Source organism: Centruroides sculpturatus, unplaced genomic scaffold (genome assembly GCF_000671375.1).
Source record: "Centruroides sculpturatus isolate CEXI.00-Female unplaced genomic scaffold, Cexi_2.0 scaffold2193, whole genome shotgun sequence".
Classification (NCBI taxonomy): Eukaryota; Metazoa; Arthropoda; class Arachnida; order Scorpiones; family Buthidae; genus Centruroides; species Centruroides sculpturatus.
The window spans coordinates 22,593-43,789 of NW_019386518.1; the positions used below are offsets into that span (position 1 = coordinate 22,593).

General features: G+C 33.0%; 1 protein-coding gene across 1 annotated transcript in view; it reads right to left on the reverse strand.

The window, feature by feature from the left end:
* Positions 1-1,271: 1,271 nt before the first annotated feature.
* LOC111615200 (glycine receptor subunit alphaZ1-like) overlaps positions 1,272-21,197 on the reverse strand; it is a gene marked incomplete at its 5' end in the record, with an annotated part of 34,288 nt that continues 14,362 nt past the window's right edge. Inside the window, 7 exons of the mRNA XM_023356608.1 lie at positions 1,272-1,511; positions 1,590-1,915; positions 2,014-2,175; positions 2,307-2,389; positions 2,685-2,911; positions 2,975-3,042; positions 3,320-3,393. Coding sequence (XP_023212376.1) covers positions 1,272-1,511; positions 1,590-1,915; positions 2,014-2,175; positions 2,307-2,389; positions 2,685-2,911; positions 2,975-3,042; positions 3,320-3,393 — 1,180 coding nt within the window. The remainder of the gene's footprint in view (positions 1,512-1,589; positions 1,916-2,013; positions 2,176-2,306; positions 2,390-2,684; positions 2,912-2,974; positions 3,043-3,319; positions 3,394-21,197) is intronic.

Below are 21,197 nucleotides of genomic sequence, written 5' to 3' on the forward strand. Positions count from 1 at the left end.
TCATAGTTTTTAATAAGTTGTACCTAAATTTCACCAATTCCTAATGCCCTTATCAGTTCCCATACGAACAAAACCATTAAACACTGGCAGTTGGTTTCGGATTCGAGTTCAACCAATGAGCTGTTTGTATGAAGTTTATTAGGATATTTTTACGTTTCTAAGGCCTAATGCAAGCCAGTTTTCCATAGAAAATTCTTTCGGAATGGCAACCTCTCAATAGATCCTCCATATGTTGCGTTGCTTTATTCCATCAATTCAATTTACTTTTTAATGTGACTACGTATGTCATTGGTGATGTTTACTGTTATACAGAATGTATAGTGACCATTGAGAAGGAGCCGGAAAAAAGAGGCGTTTCTTGCACCTGCCGAGCACAGAAGAGGAGATCCTTACACTACCACGGACATTCTAATGGTCGTGAGCAGGCGAATCTTGAATTTTTTAGCTAGGATAATCTTAGAAAGAGATTGCCCTCGCACCTACTGGACACACAGAAGCAATCATTACACTCGACGTCACGGGATGCGATTCAAGAATAAAGCAATCGACATCAACTGGTTTGCTTTTGAGTTTTGTTCGTTTCTTGCGCCCATTTCTCGTTAGGCAAGCGTAACGCTTTTTTAAACTTTTGCCACCAAAATTCTGTTCGGTGGGCTCAATCTCGTTTAGAAGATGGCCATTGTCACTTTAACACTACCTGTATCTGGAAAACAAATTATCGATCCTTATTATTTAATTACATTTTTTAATTCCTAAGCTAAAATCATTGTATATCATTCTGCCTTATGATCAGAACTGTTCTTGAATTTTTCTGAAATGATCAAAAATTCATTCTTGATCCAATTAGCTGATTGCTCGATTAACTAACGCGAGGTGTCAGCAGATTATGGCTACACGGCCAATCACAGTTAACCCATTACCAGATACCAGCATATTTATGATTGGCCAGAATGGAATTTGCCAGAATACTCGACGGATTAAGCGACAAACTAAGTTAACATATTGTTTACCTGAAAAGGTTTTTAATTTTAATCAAAAACTTATTTTTACAGAATTCATATACAATTTGAACGCATATTAACAACACAAAAGGTTTTATCAGAAATTGTATATACTGCATTTTTCCTGTCTTGGTCTCAATTAATATTGAATATGACAATATTACAAAGTAAATTTAAAATTTCGCTTCAGATTGAAAACAAATACGGCTACATTTTTGAAAAAAATGTCTTTTACCTAAAACCTATGGATAAATTTGAAGTTATATATACTTAGTATTGATTTTCTGCTTGTTTTCTCCGCTGGAGAAAGTACCACCAGTAACAAATTGCAAATATAAAGAATAAACACGGGAATATAAATCTAGAATAATAATCAAGTTTGCTAATTGATTCTCCTGATTTTAAAATTTCTTGAATGCTTGTCTTCTTCCCACGAGATCTGATAGTTTTATTTACGACGTTGGGACAATTTTCTGCCCATTTTCCTGTCGATTGCATACTCGGATGAAGCTGCAAAAATAATTAATATTGTTAATGCCTTTAAAGTTACTACAATTTTTAAATATCATGAAATGCTCGATATCTTACTGCGTTTTTATGTTCCATAAACTGATGAGCAAGGGCATATTCCAGTATAGAAGCTGTGACAAAAGCGGTACAAGCAAACAACCATATATCCAATGCATTTATGTAGTTCACTGGTGGGGTATGCGATCTAGATTGTACTATTTGAGTAATTAATGTGAGGATAGACGTTGTACCAAGCGTAATTCGAGCTGGAACAGCATTAACGTTCAACCAGAAAGATAACCACGAAAGGCAAACTACTAAAGTACTAGGCACGTAGAGGTTGATTATACAACCCGTTAAACGACGAATAAATGTAAACCTTGCCAACAAATAACTGAAATTACCTATTCAAATAAGATTGTCAGTTAATTATTGTTATATACAATGCATAATATATATATATTTTATGTATACGCAACGTAGAATTTCTTTTCAATGTTACCATTTATCCAACATTCGGTTACTCTGAAAGGTTTTTGGATCCTCATTTCATATTTTAATGGTTGAATATCTTCAGTTAGTGTAATACTTGGCCTATTATTTCTGTATGGACTATCTGTAGCTCCGGACCATTGCAGAATTGCTTTGTCTTCGCTGTTAGTTACTATATACAGTACATTAAATTTTAGGAAAAGAAACATTAATAAATACTGAAAAATATATAAGTTCTATTAAATAATATAATTTTTGACCGTTTTCTACCTATTGATAATGAGAAATTAAGTTTATACTCACAATAACCAATTTTGAAGATGCAATGTTGGATATCAATCGGATAGGTCTGAAATTTCATATGACATGCAACACGGAAACTATATCTATTCAATATGAAAAAGTTATTATTAATATTCATCAACTAACTACAGTCGATCCCCCTATAACACTGTTGATTATTCCGTTTTATATGAATTCCATGTTGTACGAGTCACTTAGATTTTACAAATACGTGTGCCGGGTTCTGAACGGCTCACGTATTTGTAAAATCTAAGTGACTTGTACAACATGGAATTCATATAAAACGGAATAATCAACAGTGTTATAGGGGGTCGACTGTATTAGTGATACCACTCTTAACCGAATAATATTTCAAATTTTAATAAAGAGAAATCAAACCTTGTTACTTTTTGTAAAGTATGATCCGTATTGACTTTCAGGGCAGTGTTCGGTATTGAATACTGAAAAAGATCACCCCATTTACTGTTATCAAATATCAAGTCTGGAATCCAAATATCTTTTTCAGCACTTGGAGGAAGCACTTTAACTTTTGTTATATTTAACGTATGAAGTTTTATTCTAGGATCTCTCCATATCTGATTTTGATACAGGTGTACACGAAAATCCTAAGATCGGAAATTAATTTTATCATCACACAAAATATTTACAATTCTATACAAAATATTTACCATTGTATCTTCTCTTATGTCATCAACATCCATTATTTCGAGATTTACATAAACAATTACTGGTTTCCCTGTATATAAATAATAGTAAATTTTTACGTATATATGGTTTTTACTTTATAAATAATTTTTAATATTTAAAGGTAAATTTTTGAAACAGAAAAATCTAATTATGTAAAATTACTTGAAGACCTTCAATACAGAGATCTTCAACAACCACAGCAGAAATTAAGAATAATTGTTATAGTTTCTTAATATTTTTATTTATAAACAGATTTATAAATGTATTGCCTGAAATATTTTACAGATCCAAAATTATATACATTAAAAATTTATAATGAAACTTGCCATTAACAATAGGAGGAGCATACTTATCGTATTCAGTTGGTATCATATTCAACCAATATTTTTGATTTCCTTCGCTGAAAAACAGAAGAAATCTATTTTAATTTATAAAGTTTCTAATATTTTGCATTGTTTTAACTTAAAATATGAAAAGGATACCAAATAGTAACATCAGGATACTGATTAGTAATCCAGTTAAATGATTTTGTTTCATTGGATATGGCAAAGAGAAACATGGCCAATCTATTAAGGAAGGGATGCCTCTATGGAAAACTTGATTTTATCTAAGACGTGAAGAAAATCTGAAAAACTTTACGTGGCCACAGTGCCGTAATTAGGGCGATGCCAGCGGTGCCCGGGCACAGGGCGCATACCCTGGGGGCGCAGAAATGACCTGGACCAAGTTTTGGGTCATAATTTTGGGGCGTAGTTACAAAAGCTCTCACCGGGCGCATAAAAGGCTAGTTACAACGCTGCGTGGCCAGGACTTTGGCGGGGCGACAAACTATTAATGTTTGGTGGTTTTATTCACTCTGCCATTGTAAAATGCCGAATGCCAAAAGCTATTGATGAGAAATACCAAAGACTATTGATGGGGGATGTGACTATTCATGAATTTCATTAAAAGCATCCAGTTTCAGTAAAATTTAATTTATGGCAACATTACAGCTTGTATTTTATTAAAAGTGTAATCTATAAACTTTTAAATTTGTTTCTATTTTGGAAGTAAAATTGAAACTACAACTCACAACTGAAATGAAAATTGAAAAAATGCAGTTAAAAATCAATATCATTGATAGTATGAAAAATGTTTCGGGAAAATTGGGCTTTTAATAACAAACTAAATACATTGATTAAGCAACTTTACTCCATTATTGAGTACATACAAATTAATTAACGAATTTAACCCTATTATTAACTTCTAATTAACGAACACCCCTTAGTACGATTATAAAATCTTGATTTTAACGAACCGGCGCCATTATTGAGCCTCCATTAACGAATTTAATCCCATTATATAACTTTTATTTGCGAAGTAAACCTCATTATTGATCTCGATTAACGAATATGGATGGAACTAGTACGAATCTCTACGAACGACATTGTCACCATTATTCCAATTCTATTCACGAATTTTTTCTACCTTACGAAATGTAAATGCAATGTAAAAATCCGCAACACTTACCATCGTTGTACGTTGTACAGTGTAATTGGAAAGTAAAAGAGAAATATTTTAAACATAACTTAAGTTGTTATCACCATAACCAGAAGTTGCATCTGGCTAAATAATACTCTATCGACCAAAAGATAAACACAACCCGTACGACTTAACACATTGCATGACAAATCTCATGGATTTAAATATTGACCAAACGCGTTTATATTGAGCAAAAAATTTCTTATTTCAAATGGAAGAACTATTATTATGAAAATAAAAAAGACATGTGCTTAGCTATATTCGTGTTTTAATTTATATTCTGAATGCAAATTGGGAATTTTATTGATTTAACAAAATAAAATGAATAATATAAAACCTTCACATGCATAAAGGATGAGTTAGATATTTTTCTTCAAACACATCAATAAATAATCATGAAAATTTCTTTTCCAAATACATAAGTATAGGATAATGGAAATTTCTTCTTCAAATCATCATTAAATTTCATATACTGTAACGAATAGAAGTCACTTACAGATAATAATTTTGATTTTCCAAATTTTAATTTAATATTTAGCGACTTCTTTCATATGAACCGCATTGAAAATTTTATTTAATTTATAAATGTTTAATTAATGTAATGAGTTATTGTTTTTCTGTTAATGTCTTCGGTTATAATAAATTCTACACGTGTCTATAACTATACTAAATTACTTGGCTTTGGGTTAGGTACGAACCCACTATCAGTGTTTAGTAGTGTTATTAAATTTAATAAATCTCTAGCTTAGAATTTAAGTTAGTTTGCTTTCTGGTCTGAAATATCGAAAAAGTAATCAATCAATTGAAGCGAGCATAAAGGTAACAAAAATGTGCATGCGTTATACACTTTTTATTTTTTCTATTGTTCTAAAAATAATATAAATATATTATAGAATACATTACATCAACTAACAGAAATACTAACTAAAAAAATGTTTTCAATGTTTGAAAATTCTCTATTATTATATTACATCAGACGTAACTCTAAAGTTATACCTTTTATTTTATAGTAAGTTGAATAATACTATTTTTAATAATAGGTACCCATCAGTGGCTGTGCAAAACAATATTGAATAATAGTACAGGGCAACACACTGGTCCTTTTAGAGGTTTTCTTTACGTGTGTAACACAAATAGGGGTTAATTTCAGAGTGTTCACGGAAAACACTCTCTCCGAAGATGATCGTCCGTGCATTGCATTGGCTCATCCGTTAATCCCACGAATCTGAATAATTTCATAAAGGAAAATATATAAAATATACAATATAACAACTTTACAAATGCTTAGTGGTATTTCATAGCGAAGTACAATACAATAAAGGTTTTTTTTAGTCTGGCACCACAAAAGTGGTGTGGATTATCAAATATGCCAGATTACCGGACGTTCTTCTATTTTTGCAAAATTTGATTACATACACCGTGTGTTGCAGAAATTGCTGTTGCTGCAATATATACTTTACAAAGTAAAGCAGCGTGTTTTGTGTAAAACTTGTCATGGCGCTCTGCTGTATGCTTCCCGATTCTTTCTGAGCTCTCTTTAATTAGCGCGATATAGTGCATTAATATACTGTTAGGATCGATCGATAAACTGAAAAATACGTTATTAAACATTTTACAAAATAGACAAAATGCATGAAAATATCTTGTAACTGGTCGTGATATTTTGCTCGCAACGGCTCCAAACAAATTTCAATTCACATGCAGCATTATTAACGGTTAAAATAATTCTTCGACACAAAGAAGTACTATATATTTGAAAGCAATTACACATGTAACAACTTTGTATATACATTTATATATATAAGCTATTAAAATAAATATTTTTACTATATACAAAACTCTGACACTGACCATTTTCGTAGATCCTGGATAGACCGATAGATGGCGTTGAGAAGACCCGGTGAAGATCGACCAGCAATAGTGTTTGTTGGAGACGTCATTGGCAGGTTCCTACAGACGTATTGATGTTCTGTCTATAGCCATATATTGTTATAAATCTTATTTAATGCAATTTCGCACGGTATCTATTGCTTCCAGATGTATATTAGGTTTATCTGGATACCAGTATGGCCACGTGTGTATTCAAGAGGTCAATGATAAACGTTATTAAAGTCAATTCTTTGGAGTGAAACATCTGCTGCATTTTCCCCGTAGGCCACAAAATGCCGCAAATTCAGTATAGAGCCTGAGGTGTTTGGCGTGAAGAAACTTCCAAGAGTGCTGTTGGAGGTGTGAAGAACAAAGAAATATCAAGAATGCTTTTGTGGAGACATTTGGGATACAGAGATGGATGGTTAGACATCATCTATCAACGAACAATACTAAACACAAAGATGTCGTGAGAAAATATTATGTTGTTGAATAATATGAGAATATCTTCTGACAAACACGAGAATACACGAGAAAACAATGGCTTCTGAAGACACGTAACTGTGTCTTCAGAAGCCAGAGACGTTAGCAAATTCAACACTAGTGAATGGCCGGTCTTTTAAAGGATGAAAGTACAAGTCTGGGTTGAAACTTCTGGTTTTCTGAGATATTGTCGATTCTGCAAAGACAAAAAAGGTCTTAGAACTCTAAACATTCGTACAATGCTATTACAAAGAAATCTGTTCAACAATAAATGAATGTGTTAAGTTTGCACATGTAATGGTCCACAAAGATTGTACGATTGATAGGATAACTCAGCACATCCCTCGTGGAATGCCTCCCGGAAGACTGTTCACTTAGTTTTGCAGGTTTTTTCCACGTTTGTAACACGTAATTAGACGCCATTTTCCCATAGAAAGTCATCTCGGGAGACCTGCTTTTCGGCGGTTCGTCCACGTGTCGCCTTGTCGTGTATAAATAAAACTAAACCTTTTGAAAAATCCCAAGTGATACTGAATCATCGCTGTATCTAGGAGCATAGAACATTTTACTCTTATGTTTGAAAAGTATTATAACTTGTTAAATACTAGAATTAATTGAGTCAGAGCGTTGTCACTCCTCTTGTTTGTGGCTTCTATGTGGCTCGTTTGTTCTGAAAATTTGAATGACCGATTTTAATAAAACTTTATCATTTTTCATCGATTGAGACGATGAATTCAGAACCATAATTATAAAATGGGTCCGAAACTTCCTTTTCGAATTAAAAGTGACAAAAATGTTCATGCTCCCTGACGCGATTGGGAGCACCTAACAAAAAAGTGAACACCAAAAGACCATCAAAATACAAGAAAACATTTGTTCGATCTATACTTTAATATGTTAATATTTAATTAAAGTACAGTATGTACTATCTTTTTATTAGATACAAATATATTTACTAAAGTAACTTAATTAAACAGAAAAACACAGGGAGAACACATGTTGCGCGTCTTAAATTAAATTGGTGTGAAAATTGAACTTGAATTTTTAGAGATTTAATTAAGATCGTTCAGTTTACAACACGTAATGAATTTTCTATTATGGCTATAAAAATTCTATACTTTAAGTATGCTTTCATATAGATAACACTACGTTTCTATTCATAGAATTTCTATTAATGACACCCTTCTTATGACAGTTCGCTTTACGACCACTCCTTTTTAGGAGTCGATTACTTTGTAAAATCAGCTCGTGTCTAAATTATTACTATACAGTTTAGTATTATTTCATTATTAATGTAAAAAGTTATAACTGGTGAAGCGTGAGAGACAGTGTGTCAGGTTATAATCAATGACACTGTTCTGTCGTTACCTAGTAACCATGAAATTTCGGAATGTATTTTAAGAAGTTTTCTGTGGGAAACTCGATTATATTTAGGTGTTAAACTGGTGAAAAAAATCAGAACCACTCGGCCATTGTTAGGCAACGATAAAATATAGATACACGTTATCCAAGAATGCGTAACAGTGATGAAGATTAAAACAAAATAAATGTATTTATTTCATTATATTGCAAAGGGTATAAAATAAAAGTATATGTGAAAAAGTTATACATGTAATAACTTTATATCGCCTTTATTTATATACTGTATAAGCTGTAAAAATCTATATTATATAAGAGAAACCTCTAAGAACGGCCACCTTCTAACAGTGGACAATTTACACAAACTTTTAAACATAAATTCAGATAACACAACTTTTAAACAACGGCCATTATTCTTGTACCCGTCACTGACTGTTATTCAGAGGTTTGACTGCGCGTATTTTAATAGAACTTTACTTTAAAAATTGTTTTATTATAAAGAATAAAATACGCCAAGTTTCTTTATGATTAATATACAGGAGACCAGTTGTAACTACCTCATTGTAAGTTAGGAAATTATCGTTACTTAAATTAAAATTTAGTACTATAAATTGAGGTTGACTATGAAATAAAGTAAACACAGAAAATATGAACAATTGATTTTTCAGAATACTCCGATAGATGGCGTGCGAAGATTTTCTACCTGAAGTTTGAAGATCCATATCAGCCTTCAGTATTTGTAGTGTATGGCAATGGCATGCTTCTGCATTGCTACATTGGAAACTTCGCTTGAAAGTAACAGCTGTATTTTAAATTTATTATATGTAAGTAGCGTAATTGTACTTTCTACAGTAATATACTGATATAAACCTTACACGATACAGTTTTAAATGGTATTTATTATTTCCAGAGAGTCAGGAGTATTTCTCTGGTTAGCAATGAGGCCATTAACTTGAAGATACTTCGATTAACCAGCTGATTTAATAATGAAGCTGGTGATAACAGTGAAGACAAGACATTGTGTAACTTTCGTCAAGTTTTATTAGATAAATAACATACCAATTATGATTCATACTGCTCAGGAGTTAGCAGGGTGCTCAATTTTTGTTATGTCATCCTGAAATTCGTCTCTGTAAGGCACAGAACAATTACATATTACGTGGAACAAATAAATACAGTAGAACCTCGATTATCCGGACTAATTGGGGATGAAGGTAGTCCGGATTAGGAAAAATCCGGATAATCGAAACAAATACTTTAATTTGTCTTTTAATGATAATACAACGCGTTTTTTTCGATGACATATCGGTAATAATAAAAATAAATACTGTATTTAAATCTTGATCAAATTTTCAAGAAACAAACGTTCGTATTGAATTTGGTCTACTACTGACCAGCACTAACAGACTAACTATTATTTAAAAGGCCCTCTGGTGGCTCAAGAAGACGGATTTTATAAAATAAAAAGCAGTTGAAACTGCATTTTTATGAATAAAAATTTGACAAATTATTTATCGTTTTATGACGAGTAAAATTTTTTCGTCGCGTTCTCGGCTTTTAAGTAATGCATAACCCTTCGAGGCGCGAGGCCCTTCGGACCGCCAGGCATAGTCGGTGGCCCACGTCGCCCATGCCTTACGCCGCCCTTGGTCATAGAAATGATGTAATTTAAATATAAATTACTTATAAAAACCTATGTGAATTTATATTTTTATTACGACGCAAAATATATTTAAGAGTTTACGACCACTGTGCCGGGTGAGACGTTGTTGAAACAAAAAAAGTTATGCATTCCATCACGTACATAAACAGTGTCGTAATTCGCCAAGTGCAAATCAGCAAATTCGTAAAATTTTTGTTTATTTTGAACAATTCGGATAATCGAAAATCCGGATAATCGAGGTCCTACTGTACTTTAAGTACTAGACAAGAATAAGTCCACTCAGAATAATTAATATGGATGAGAAACGAAGTAAACTGTTTATATCGAACAACAGGAAATCTAAGTCAAATGTAAAAGCAAGAGGGTGGACATCGTAGCAAAGGAATCAATAATTACAACATGGTGTTAAGGTGTTAAATACTGTTAATAAATTAAGCATATATATAACATTGGACTAGCGATTACACTCGATACCACCTATAATTGAATCTTTCTTACACTTAATTCTAGTATGGTTTCTATACAATTCTAATAATATAATTTTTGTAATATAACATACAGGTTAACCTAAAAGGTAATTAATTCCAAATATTTCTCGAGACTGTTTTAAGGTATGTGCAGTTTCCTTTTGACAACATTATACAGGGTGTTCCGATCGAAAGTACCCAATTTTATTTGGTTATAAAGAAATTAAATGTTAAAGATATTAATTCAGCAAAGGTTGTGTATGACAGGAAAACATACCGGATTAGACTAGAAAAATAATCACATTACTGTTAGGGATAAGATCTTTTATCATTAAATTCAGTTTCGATATGCTAACGATAGTTCGTCCGTTCACAGCGCAGGAAAGGATGACAAATTATACATACCAGCAATGTCTTCAAAAAAATACATTATTGAAGTTATTGTTACATTGAACAGAAAACGTACTCTGCAAATTAATAATCAAAATAATCAACAACTAATCCGTTGCCGAGGGAGTATATTTAAAAAACAAAGTGGTTATTCCATATTTTGTTTCAACTTAAAGATGATCTATGGAGTAGATCGAAAACGTTCCTTTTTAAATAAACTCCCTCGGCAACGAATTAGGTGTTGATTATTTCGGTTATTGTTATAAACATAAATCACAAAGCAGTTGACTGCACAGAGAAAAAAACAAAAAGAAAAACGAAACTGAAACTAAAAAACAGGGTTATTAATTTTAAATAACGGGACGAGATCTCGCACTCTTCTCGCGAGCACTATAGTTGAGGAGTTGTTAATAAACACGGACGTCTAACAATTACTAGGGGCTCCAGCTTTCAGTGTACAATTTCCTGCTATGTACTGTACGCTGCAGCCAGTTATTACTACCCTTTTCTAAAAGCCAATTAGGTTGTAAATGCGAAGATTTACAGTAAATATTTTATGTAAAGTACTGGTTAATTAGTGTGTGTATCAGCGAGTGAGAATAAAGATATTTCTTATTCATAGAGCTAAAACTGGCGAAGAGTTACAATAGTGTGTGAGGTAATAATCAATGACATCGTTACCTAGTAACCACGAATTTGTAGAATCGATTCATAGAAGCGACAACATCGTTTGACTTTCTTTGCGTGCCAACGGAAATGCCTTCCGGAAAAACTGTGTAGGAAGTTCGACCGTATTTAGACACATGAAAAAATCCGGAAGTATCCACGTGGCGAGCTCGCTGTCACGCACTAACCAGCGATCGTTGTTCGATGGTATTGTGGCTTCTTTCCATTTATGGCTGTTTCTGCCCCGCGTTGACCTTATTTTCCAAACCTGTCGTGGGTTCGGACAACCCGACATTGGGGATGAAAGACTAATCGCTGGATTAATGAGGGACCTGCTCTGTATAACCGAAAATTATCAACCGTGAATATTTTCTGGAGTTCTTCCCGTGGATTGGAAATCGAAGGAGTCCAACTGGAATCCACTTGTCAGCCTAATGTTCTCCTCAACACAAGGCTGACACGTTTGTAAAAGGTATAAGTATAGTTAAGAAATGGTATCTTCGTGACTTCGCCATCTCTTTTCTAACTCGTATATTTTGAATTATTTTAAATATATTATAGATTTAACTTAATAGTATCGAATGATCTACAGTTACTTTAGAATGTGCTGTAAAATAAACATAAAATATTTAAATCAATGTTTTTAATAAAATACAATTGTTAGTTAAACGAAAGCACACCTGCAGACTCTGATCGCGATTTATCGATGAATAAGATATCTACGCTCATAAGTTTCCGTTTTCTTTTTCCTTTTTGCATCTTTAGTTTAAACAATTCCTTTTCCATATTCTTTTGTCCTTAAATTTGTTTTTCCTCTATTCTTTATGAGCGACGATGTCAAAGTCCGGTGTCGCCGGCTCGACCCTTACATTATTTGTTTTCCCGTTTTAGTTTATTAAAATATACTTTTCTTTTAATTATAAACTATTTCCGGGCCTCACAATTATTATAATTTTTAAACTGAATAAATGCATAGGAAACTTTTAAAACAATAAAAAGTCTATGTCTAGTTTCTAAATTCACTTTATTCGTCACATGTATCAGATTATTCATTGGTCATTCTCAATTCTGCCTAATAAAAATATCTTAGTTTGAGATAGTGTTCAATTATTAAACGTGTTAAAAGGTAACGTGATTTTCTAAAAGATGTGTATCGTATACATGAAAATTTAATGGGGGAAAATATTTTAATCTATTAACAAAAATGTTATTGCAGTGTTTAGGTCGATATATCTTCGAAAAGCAGAATCGCTTGTTTCGCAAATATTAAGGAAACATGACACATAGGCGACCTGCCGAGGTGATGACACGAAAAAGGACTTTCAATGGAAAACTGACCCTTTTTAGGCGTTATTAATCTGGAGAAAACGCGAAAAACTCAACGTGATCAGCTAGACCGCCCTCCCGCTATGAGGTCAAGATAGCAACCGACCGCTCTGGAGTATCCGGGATCGAATTTTCCGGTAATCCGGTAATCCGACCGGATATGTCGGATCCCGTCCCTCACCACTCGGTCGCCCTATTATTGTCCTAACCGAACCCAAAATGGGCTTGCTAAAAGAACCTCTTGGTGCCCACAGAGAAGAAAGAGTTAAAAAAAGTGGTTTACTACTTGGTATTCAGCAGTTTTATCCATTCAGACACAAATCAACCGAAGTTTTGATTCCTTCTCCAAGGATTTTCTACGGGAAACTGGCTGGTATTTTGAAACTTGACAGGATTATTTCTACATGTGGAGCATTGTTGATACTAAATTTTGAAGATTATAAGTAAAGGGAACAATAGAGGCGTGCCATATGCCATATGTAGAGCGAGTCAGAAGTAATAAAAATTTAAATTAGACACCAACGAGCCACGGATGATTTTAAATGCAGTATATATAATTTATATTTATATAACGGTAATAAAATATATCGGATACTTATAGTTACTTTATATAATACTGACGAATTATATNAACGAGCCACGGATGATTTTAAATGCAGTATATATAATTTATATTTATATAACGGTAATAAAATATATCGGATACTTATAGTTACTTTATATAATACTGACGAATTATATAAAGTAATATACCCTGTTATTTACTACACTTTTGAAAAGTTATACGAGATCTTGTATAAACATTGACAAACGTCTTGAGTATCTTGTATGTAAATACAAGCAGATGAGCCCGGTGTTGGTCGTTCAAAATTAATGACAGCAAAGATCAAAATTACTAAATTATAGCCGGTCTCACTCGTTTTCACCGGTGCAAGAATTAGGTTCACCCTATTCAATCGATTCAAACTAGTCCAATCTAATAACACCTTAGTTATTATTGGAAATAGAATCGAATTCCATTATTTATAATTAGAAATATAGACATTTTCATTCCGGAAATAAGCTTATTTCAAATTCAATTGATCTTGATCGATTGCATTGCGATCGTAAAATTCTGCGCATCGCATCCATGAGTAAACGATTTCGCTTATTTGCGTTCTGATATAAGCGAATACACGTGGAAGGAGAAGTGAAAATCGTTATAACAGCATTAGAGCAGTAGAATTGTTATAGAGTAATACCCATCCATTACTACCGCTTAGATGCAATATGGCGGAGAATTGTGTTTACTGTATGCTTTATCCCATATTCTTTATCTATATCATTTTTGGCGATATTTTTTACAAACGCTGCGATTGTCGCCAGTTGAACGCCAAACAATCAAAAATAATCGAAGTTTACAGGAAATGCATTCTGATAAATTTGGTTACTACAACAATTGTATTTGTCCTTCAGAATCTTGCAACTAAAGACAATGTTGTTTTCTGTAGTCCTATCGACAGATACAGCGGTAGAGAAATGCATCCTTTCCTGAAAATGGCCTTTTATTTCATTAATATCGGTTGCATTTTTTGCATACACATCGCTAAGAACAAAATAAGCTTTGACATGAAAATATCGAGTTACCCAGGCGAGAAGGAAAAATTGTTTCGGTATCAATTGGTAATGTTAGTATTTTTCGGTGTTTCTTATCTGGTAATTTTCATTTCTATCGCTTTGATGTCCTCGTTTGTTTTCTTTCCGGTAATAGAGAAGGATTCCAGTTCTTTTCGAGCACTTTTTTGCTCTCTTTCGTTTACTATAGTTAGTTCTTACACAACGGCATTTTATCTATGGATGATATCGGCAGGGTTATTATTAGCGCTTACGATACTGGATCGATTTAAATAGTTAGCCAAACAATTACAATTAACCAGAAATAGATGCACAAAGGACGATGTGGCCGAAATCATCTCGAAGCACGCAGAGATTTATGATCTTATAAGTCAGATGAATAATAAATGGAAGGAGCTCCATTTCGTTATATTTGGCACAGCAGTTTATATCTTAGCTTTTCTTATCTACATTGCTATTTTCGGCGAATTGGATATAATTTTTCGGCTATTGTTATGTCTCTCCACTATTTTTTGCGTTTTTCTGAGATTGTTGTTCTCTTTTGCTATTTCCCGTATTTCAGCATTCGTAAGTTCTGTTGGGCGAAATAAGAATTTTTATCAATTTTATATTTTCAATAATATTTTTTAATTTTATATATTTAAACTTACGATTTTTTTCAAGAAATAAGGATCTTCGCTTCCGCTTGTTTGGCGATAGAAGACAAAATAAAAGTAAGTTTTATTTGTAATTATTCAAAATACGCTGAACTGTACTTGTATAATAGTATTTCTTTTAATTATTAAAATTTATATTTATTTAGTTGTTGGAATCATGAAAAAATTTCGAGTAAACGAACTGGGATTTAGTTGCGGAGGCTTTTTCGTTGTATCCAAGGGATGTCCCGTAAAGGTACATAGACGTTTGTTAAACATAAGAAAAATATATAGAGTCTAAATTCGAGTTCTGTAGAAATTAATTTATAGCTGCGAAGATTTTAAAACGTCAAAAAATAGGAAAAATTTAATTGTAATTTTTATTGTTAATAGGTGTACAATTCGCTCTTCTCTGCCTTAAACATTCTGTTGCAAGTACGGGACATTTTGAAAGGTGAAGATAACAAGTGTATTTCTTTCGCCGCACACAATTTACATTTATTTCAAAATTCCACTTTGTTGCAAAAATAAATGCTAATAATTCAGGAGGACTTTCTATAAGAAGTTGGCCCTGCTATAGTTGTTACATACGTAGAGAAAACCAACGTGGTCAGTCGTTGGTCGAGCGCGAACTCGCAAGCGTTATTCGGAGGTTTTGATCATTCAAGTATTGACGGACCCTATTAGAGCCGGGTTTAGATTTATGTCCCACGCTACAACATACAAGATTCCCTTTTAACTTCACCAAATAATATTGGGCTATATATATATATATAGTCAAATATTATTTGGTAAAGTTGAAACGAGATATTTTGTAACTAGATCTACGTACTTTTATTTAAAAAAAACTGTTTTTTTAAATAAAAGTACTTACATCTAGTTACAAAATATTTAAATCGGTAACAGCGAGTGTATGTTTTAGTTGCCAAATCGCCATTTTACCCCTGGCTGCACTAATTTTTACTTCTTGTATATTCGGCACTTTTAAAATATTACCAAATAACCGAGACAAAATTCCGGTCATCAAGCCAGGTCAGTCCGGTGAAAGCGGGACGTCAGGTAAGCCTATTTATTGGCCTTTCGCTATAACTTCGTGCATGCTCCAGCAAGAAATAGTTAGCAAAGGCTATTCCATTTTGCGAACGATTGTCGAACTTTTCATCAAAGAAAGCATTAAATTATTTAATTTTAAATCATAGAAATTAAATTGACAGTTATTAGTAACGAATTATATAAGAATTTTCGCCCATAAAAAAGTGTCGTATGCAAAGGGTAGTTGCGATTGGCTGAAAGTTTACTCTGTTTTTCTTTTTTTTTTCGTTCCGAAAATAGTTCCGAAATGGCCGCCATTTTCAGAACTAAAGACGGGCCTGGTACAAATGATGCGCGACGTTTAGTTTTATAATATTAGAATACATTTCAACGAACCACAAACTTTTTTCTTCTGTACCTTTATTCTAATAAGGGATGTCAGCATTTTTATTAGGACACTGCTTCTACAATGGAGACAGATAACGCGGAACGATACATTTTTTAGCGTTCAGTGATGACGTGGCTGTTTTTTTTCGCAGTTGAAAAATTAAAAATTGTGTCAAAAAACACATATTGATGTTTTGAATTTTAAACAGTTATTGTTCCGTTAATATTGTTCGTGTGTAGAATAATTCAACTCGATCATGTCAGTTCACCACAAGCTAATATAAAACAAAAAGAGAGAAATTGCCGAAGTTGCCCCGGGTATAAGGGCAACTTCGGCACTTCTCTCTTTTTGTAAAATTGTAATTATTTTAATTATTTTTATTAAAGTTGCTTCTGGTATAGGGGCAACAGTAATGGGGCAAGATAGGCACGTATATAAAATTATGTTGTTAGCAATGTATAACTTGGAATTCACTATTAAAACAAAGAAATACAAATCCAACACCCATTTAATATTATTACAACGAAATGCAAGTTCAAAGACATATATACATGAATAACAAATGCAAACATGTTTTCATTTATCATCTGTTTGATTTTTATCCTTTGCTTCTAATGTGGCTTTATGTTGCCGATCTTACCCCGCTAGTCATGATTTCGAAACATTAAGTACAACCCTGAGAACAGAATGCCAAGCCACGATCTGGCCACGTGAATAAGTTGAAGTTACATCCTTCTAACAGGAAAAGTAACTTTCGTTATCATGGAATTATAACAAAACCTGCCAATTCAATATAAATGGAAAAAAAATGTTATATGGAATTCAACGAAAATGAAAATTTGCTTGATAATTCAACTACGCTTGTTGGAGAACAATAAAAACACTACACTCAACAATCCACCGATAAAACTCAACTGCCTAACCTATAACCAAAGTCTCCTTTTAATTTGTTTTTTAAAAAAAGCGCTTGACAAACTTGCCCCGCATACCGAAGTTGCCCCGGTCTCCCCTACATACATTTATATTAATAAAACCTTCTACACTTCGAAATTTATTGAAGAGTAAAGATTACCATGCATTAAAACTACAATGACTTTGATATTATATTAGTTCGTAATTAGTAATGTTTACGAAATAAAAATTAGTACAGTGTTTTTAATGGCCCCAATTCAATTCCGGATTTCCCAGAGCTGTAATCCGATTGATGCCTTTACCGCCTCACCTAATTATATCCTCTTATTAAATATTAAAAAATAAACTTATTAACTGGAAAATAGTAAATATATTATTTGAAGTATAACATTAAACAATAAAGTTTAGTAAACTCGCTCTAAAAGATTATAAAAAGTAGTGCCATATAAGCAGATACCAGCAAGGAAAAAGGGCAGTGGGGAAGTTAAACAGCTTCGAATTCCAGCACACCGAAAGCATCATTCTCCAGATAATAAAGGATCATTTGAAAAGAACGAATTTCAAGTGTTCCGCACATCGTAATCTTGTACTATGTGTGTCATTTCTTAACAGTTGTCAATCTTAGTGTTAAGCTGTTGTTTATATTTAACATATTTTAAATTAAATAAATCAAAGTCGTTTAAAAGAATTGCAGCCTGGCATTGTGATCGTGTCACAATAAATAATTGCTCATATTTTTTTATTTTCTCCCGATCAATAATAAGCCACACAGGAAACCTTAATACATATAAGTGATCCAGTCACGAATGTCACATTGATACGAATAACAGCGATGAGAAATATCTATCCTTTCCTCATAATCATTTACGTAAGTGAAATATCTCATAGGTAAGTGATTCTGTATTTGCTACAAGCGAATATTTCTAAATCTTGGTTTAAATATAAAATTTTAAATGTAGCGCCTTTCAAATTTCTAAACTTTTTAATGGTCTCCATTTTCTAAATTCCTCCAAATACAAGGAGTAGATTTATCCAATGTTTCACAAGCTTTTTAAGTATCGTAAATAAATTGTTGGTAGAGGTTTCGTATTGCGCGTGTCAAACAGGTAAATTGGGCAGTTTCCCATACAATGTTCTTTTGGGTGCCATCATGATTGGCAGATTAATCGAGTAATGCGGCCGTATTTTAGGAAATTTCATTAAATTATTAGTGATTCATTGCTTCAGTTTTCTAAATTAGTAATTAAACATCAAAATTTGTGTGTAAGAGTTAGAGTCATGAAGAAAATTCTTTAAACTTCACGTGGTCAGTCCACTGTCCGGGTGAGAACCCGTGATTAATCGTTTGTATTTCGTTATTATTTCATCCACTCCGCCATTGGTGGAACCTGTGGCTATTGATGATAACGTGGAAGTACAATTGACAATTAAAGACAAATTGAAGCGGTACTTAAAAATTGACATTATTATTTTTAAAAAACACATGACTTCAGCTATGAATCGGATGGTTATGTAGAGTTTATCGGATCCTACTGTCTCTACGATTTTCACACCTGTGTGGAAATCCCTTTGTTATTGAGATAAAGAAAGGACAGACAGCAGACACAAGTAGGAATTTATAAGCCTGCAATATTTGAAAACTGAAGTCCAATAAAATAAGCTGAAATGCTTATCTTTGTTGGACGTAACTGAAAGAAGAAATAAAAGAAAAATATTCTCTCCATATTTTAACTTATTATCATTCTAAAAAGAATTTTCATGTAGTAAAATCATATTCTATTGCCCAGAAGTTAAACAAAGCTGCAAGATATCCCACATTGCATGACAAATTTCATGGATTTTAGTATTGATCAAACGTATTTATAATGAGCAGAATTTACCTTATTTCCAAATGGAAAAGTTAATATTAAAATGGAAAGAGTATGCTTCGTGTGTTTATTTATTCTGCATAGAAACATAAAATTCACTTCACTTAATAGTAAAATAAACACTAGAATCGCATTTTTTATTCATCTGTGAGATGAATATCAAATACAATAAATTGTTTCTACAAAGAGACGAAGAAGGAATGATGAGAATTAATAAAAAAGTAATAATGAACAAGCAATTATTTATAGTAAAGTTGTCACAGCACCGGACATTTTTTGACACGATGCTTTCGATTTTACTAGTGTCTTGCCCCTGTAAATCATTTCAAATAGGTTTCTTTCGGTGTAATCTTCTTTGTTTCTTAATGTAACATAGAATAAATTTTATTTCATTCGTGATTGTATTCATTTACTTCATGATTCTTCACGTCATGGTAACTCGGTTTGATTTGATAAACGGAGATGTAACACTTCAGCCATTTGCCAAGGGGGAATAACTTCCTGGACCATTTCATATAAGAAACTGGCTCTGTAGTTGCTAATTAAGCACTAAACTAAAGTAAGCCAAGTAAACTTTAGGTAACAAGTTCTTCGGTGAGGCATTGTCAGTCTTGAATTGTGTTATTTACTCTTCTATTGGTGGGCTAACTTTACTAAATAAATCACTCTACATTATATTTTTTAGATAAATTTTTCGATAATTTATCAGAAGTTCTTATTTTTTAAACAGGAAACAGTTTTATAAGTTAAACATTTATCTGAAGCCCGCAACGTTGCACGCTTCAGATAAATGAAGTTCCTCAAAATTGAATGCTTAAATGATTAATTAATTTTACGTATATATACGTATCATCCATGTTTTTGTAATTATAGAAAGATTTTCTCAAGAAATAATTGAAAATTCCTGCTAAAATTTGTTTTATATTTTTAAAATCTGATGTAATTCAACCTAGCTTTTACCTGCATTAAAATATTGACGAAGTAATCAATCTCAATTGTAACAAACACAAACTTAGTGACACACTGCATGCACTACACACTTTTAATTTTATGCTTTGTTATATAAATAATATAAATATTTTACATTATACAGATTAGCCGAATGCTAGAAATTTAAAAAATTTTATCTTTAAAAATTAAATGCATTTGTGAGGGACGAACAGACCCACAATAAAGTGTTATTTTAAATTTTAATTATTGGAAACTTTAATCGGTTAAATTCGAGCGTTTTATCGAGTTAGGCTAAAAGCCATAAAAATTATTTCCCACGGAGTTTGTTCCTTGTTGAGTCGGATCACGTTATTCAGGGATGTGTCACCAGGAACTTTCGATGGAGGGCCTATATTGGACGCCAGACCGTTAACGGCAACCACCTGACCTCATGGAAAAACCCAAGAGGAATAAGACGAGAAAAAGGAAAAAGGACCCCGAGGTCAGTCGTCATCTGAAGTCCCTCTACAACAGTCGTCTTCACACAGTCCGCTCAACAAAAGTCGTACTCCCGAATTAAAACCGTGACCCAGGATTAACACCGAGAGAAAAAGAGCGTGCCTGTTTAAGAATAACATCTCCACACCTCCGTGCCTCCACCCCAGTGAACGGACAAGATTCAGAACCAGTATATTGAACTTTCCATCGGCGTATCATCATCGGCGTGACCACAGATCCTTCGATCCAGAAGCAAGGTATTTATCAACCCGTGATTCATATGTAAACTCTCTCTCTCTAACGGAATAGCATGATTACGGATAGAATATATCTGCATTTTCTTTAGTTTTTATTAAAATTGTTATTTTTTAGAAAATATGGAGTCCGAGTAAGTCACTTCCTCGTCTCTCTCCTCACCTCTACTCCGAATCCAAGCGCTCACACGCTACCGCTCGCGTGACGTAACGTCGCGATTTCCGAGTACTCAGAGACTCGGTGGTGTCAGATTTAGGTCTCCTGACGTGGTGTCAAAGAGACACCGACCCTACGGTCACACATTTATATTATAGATGTAAAACAGTAC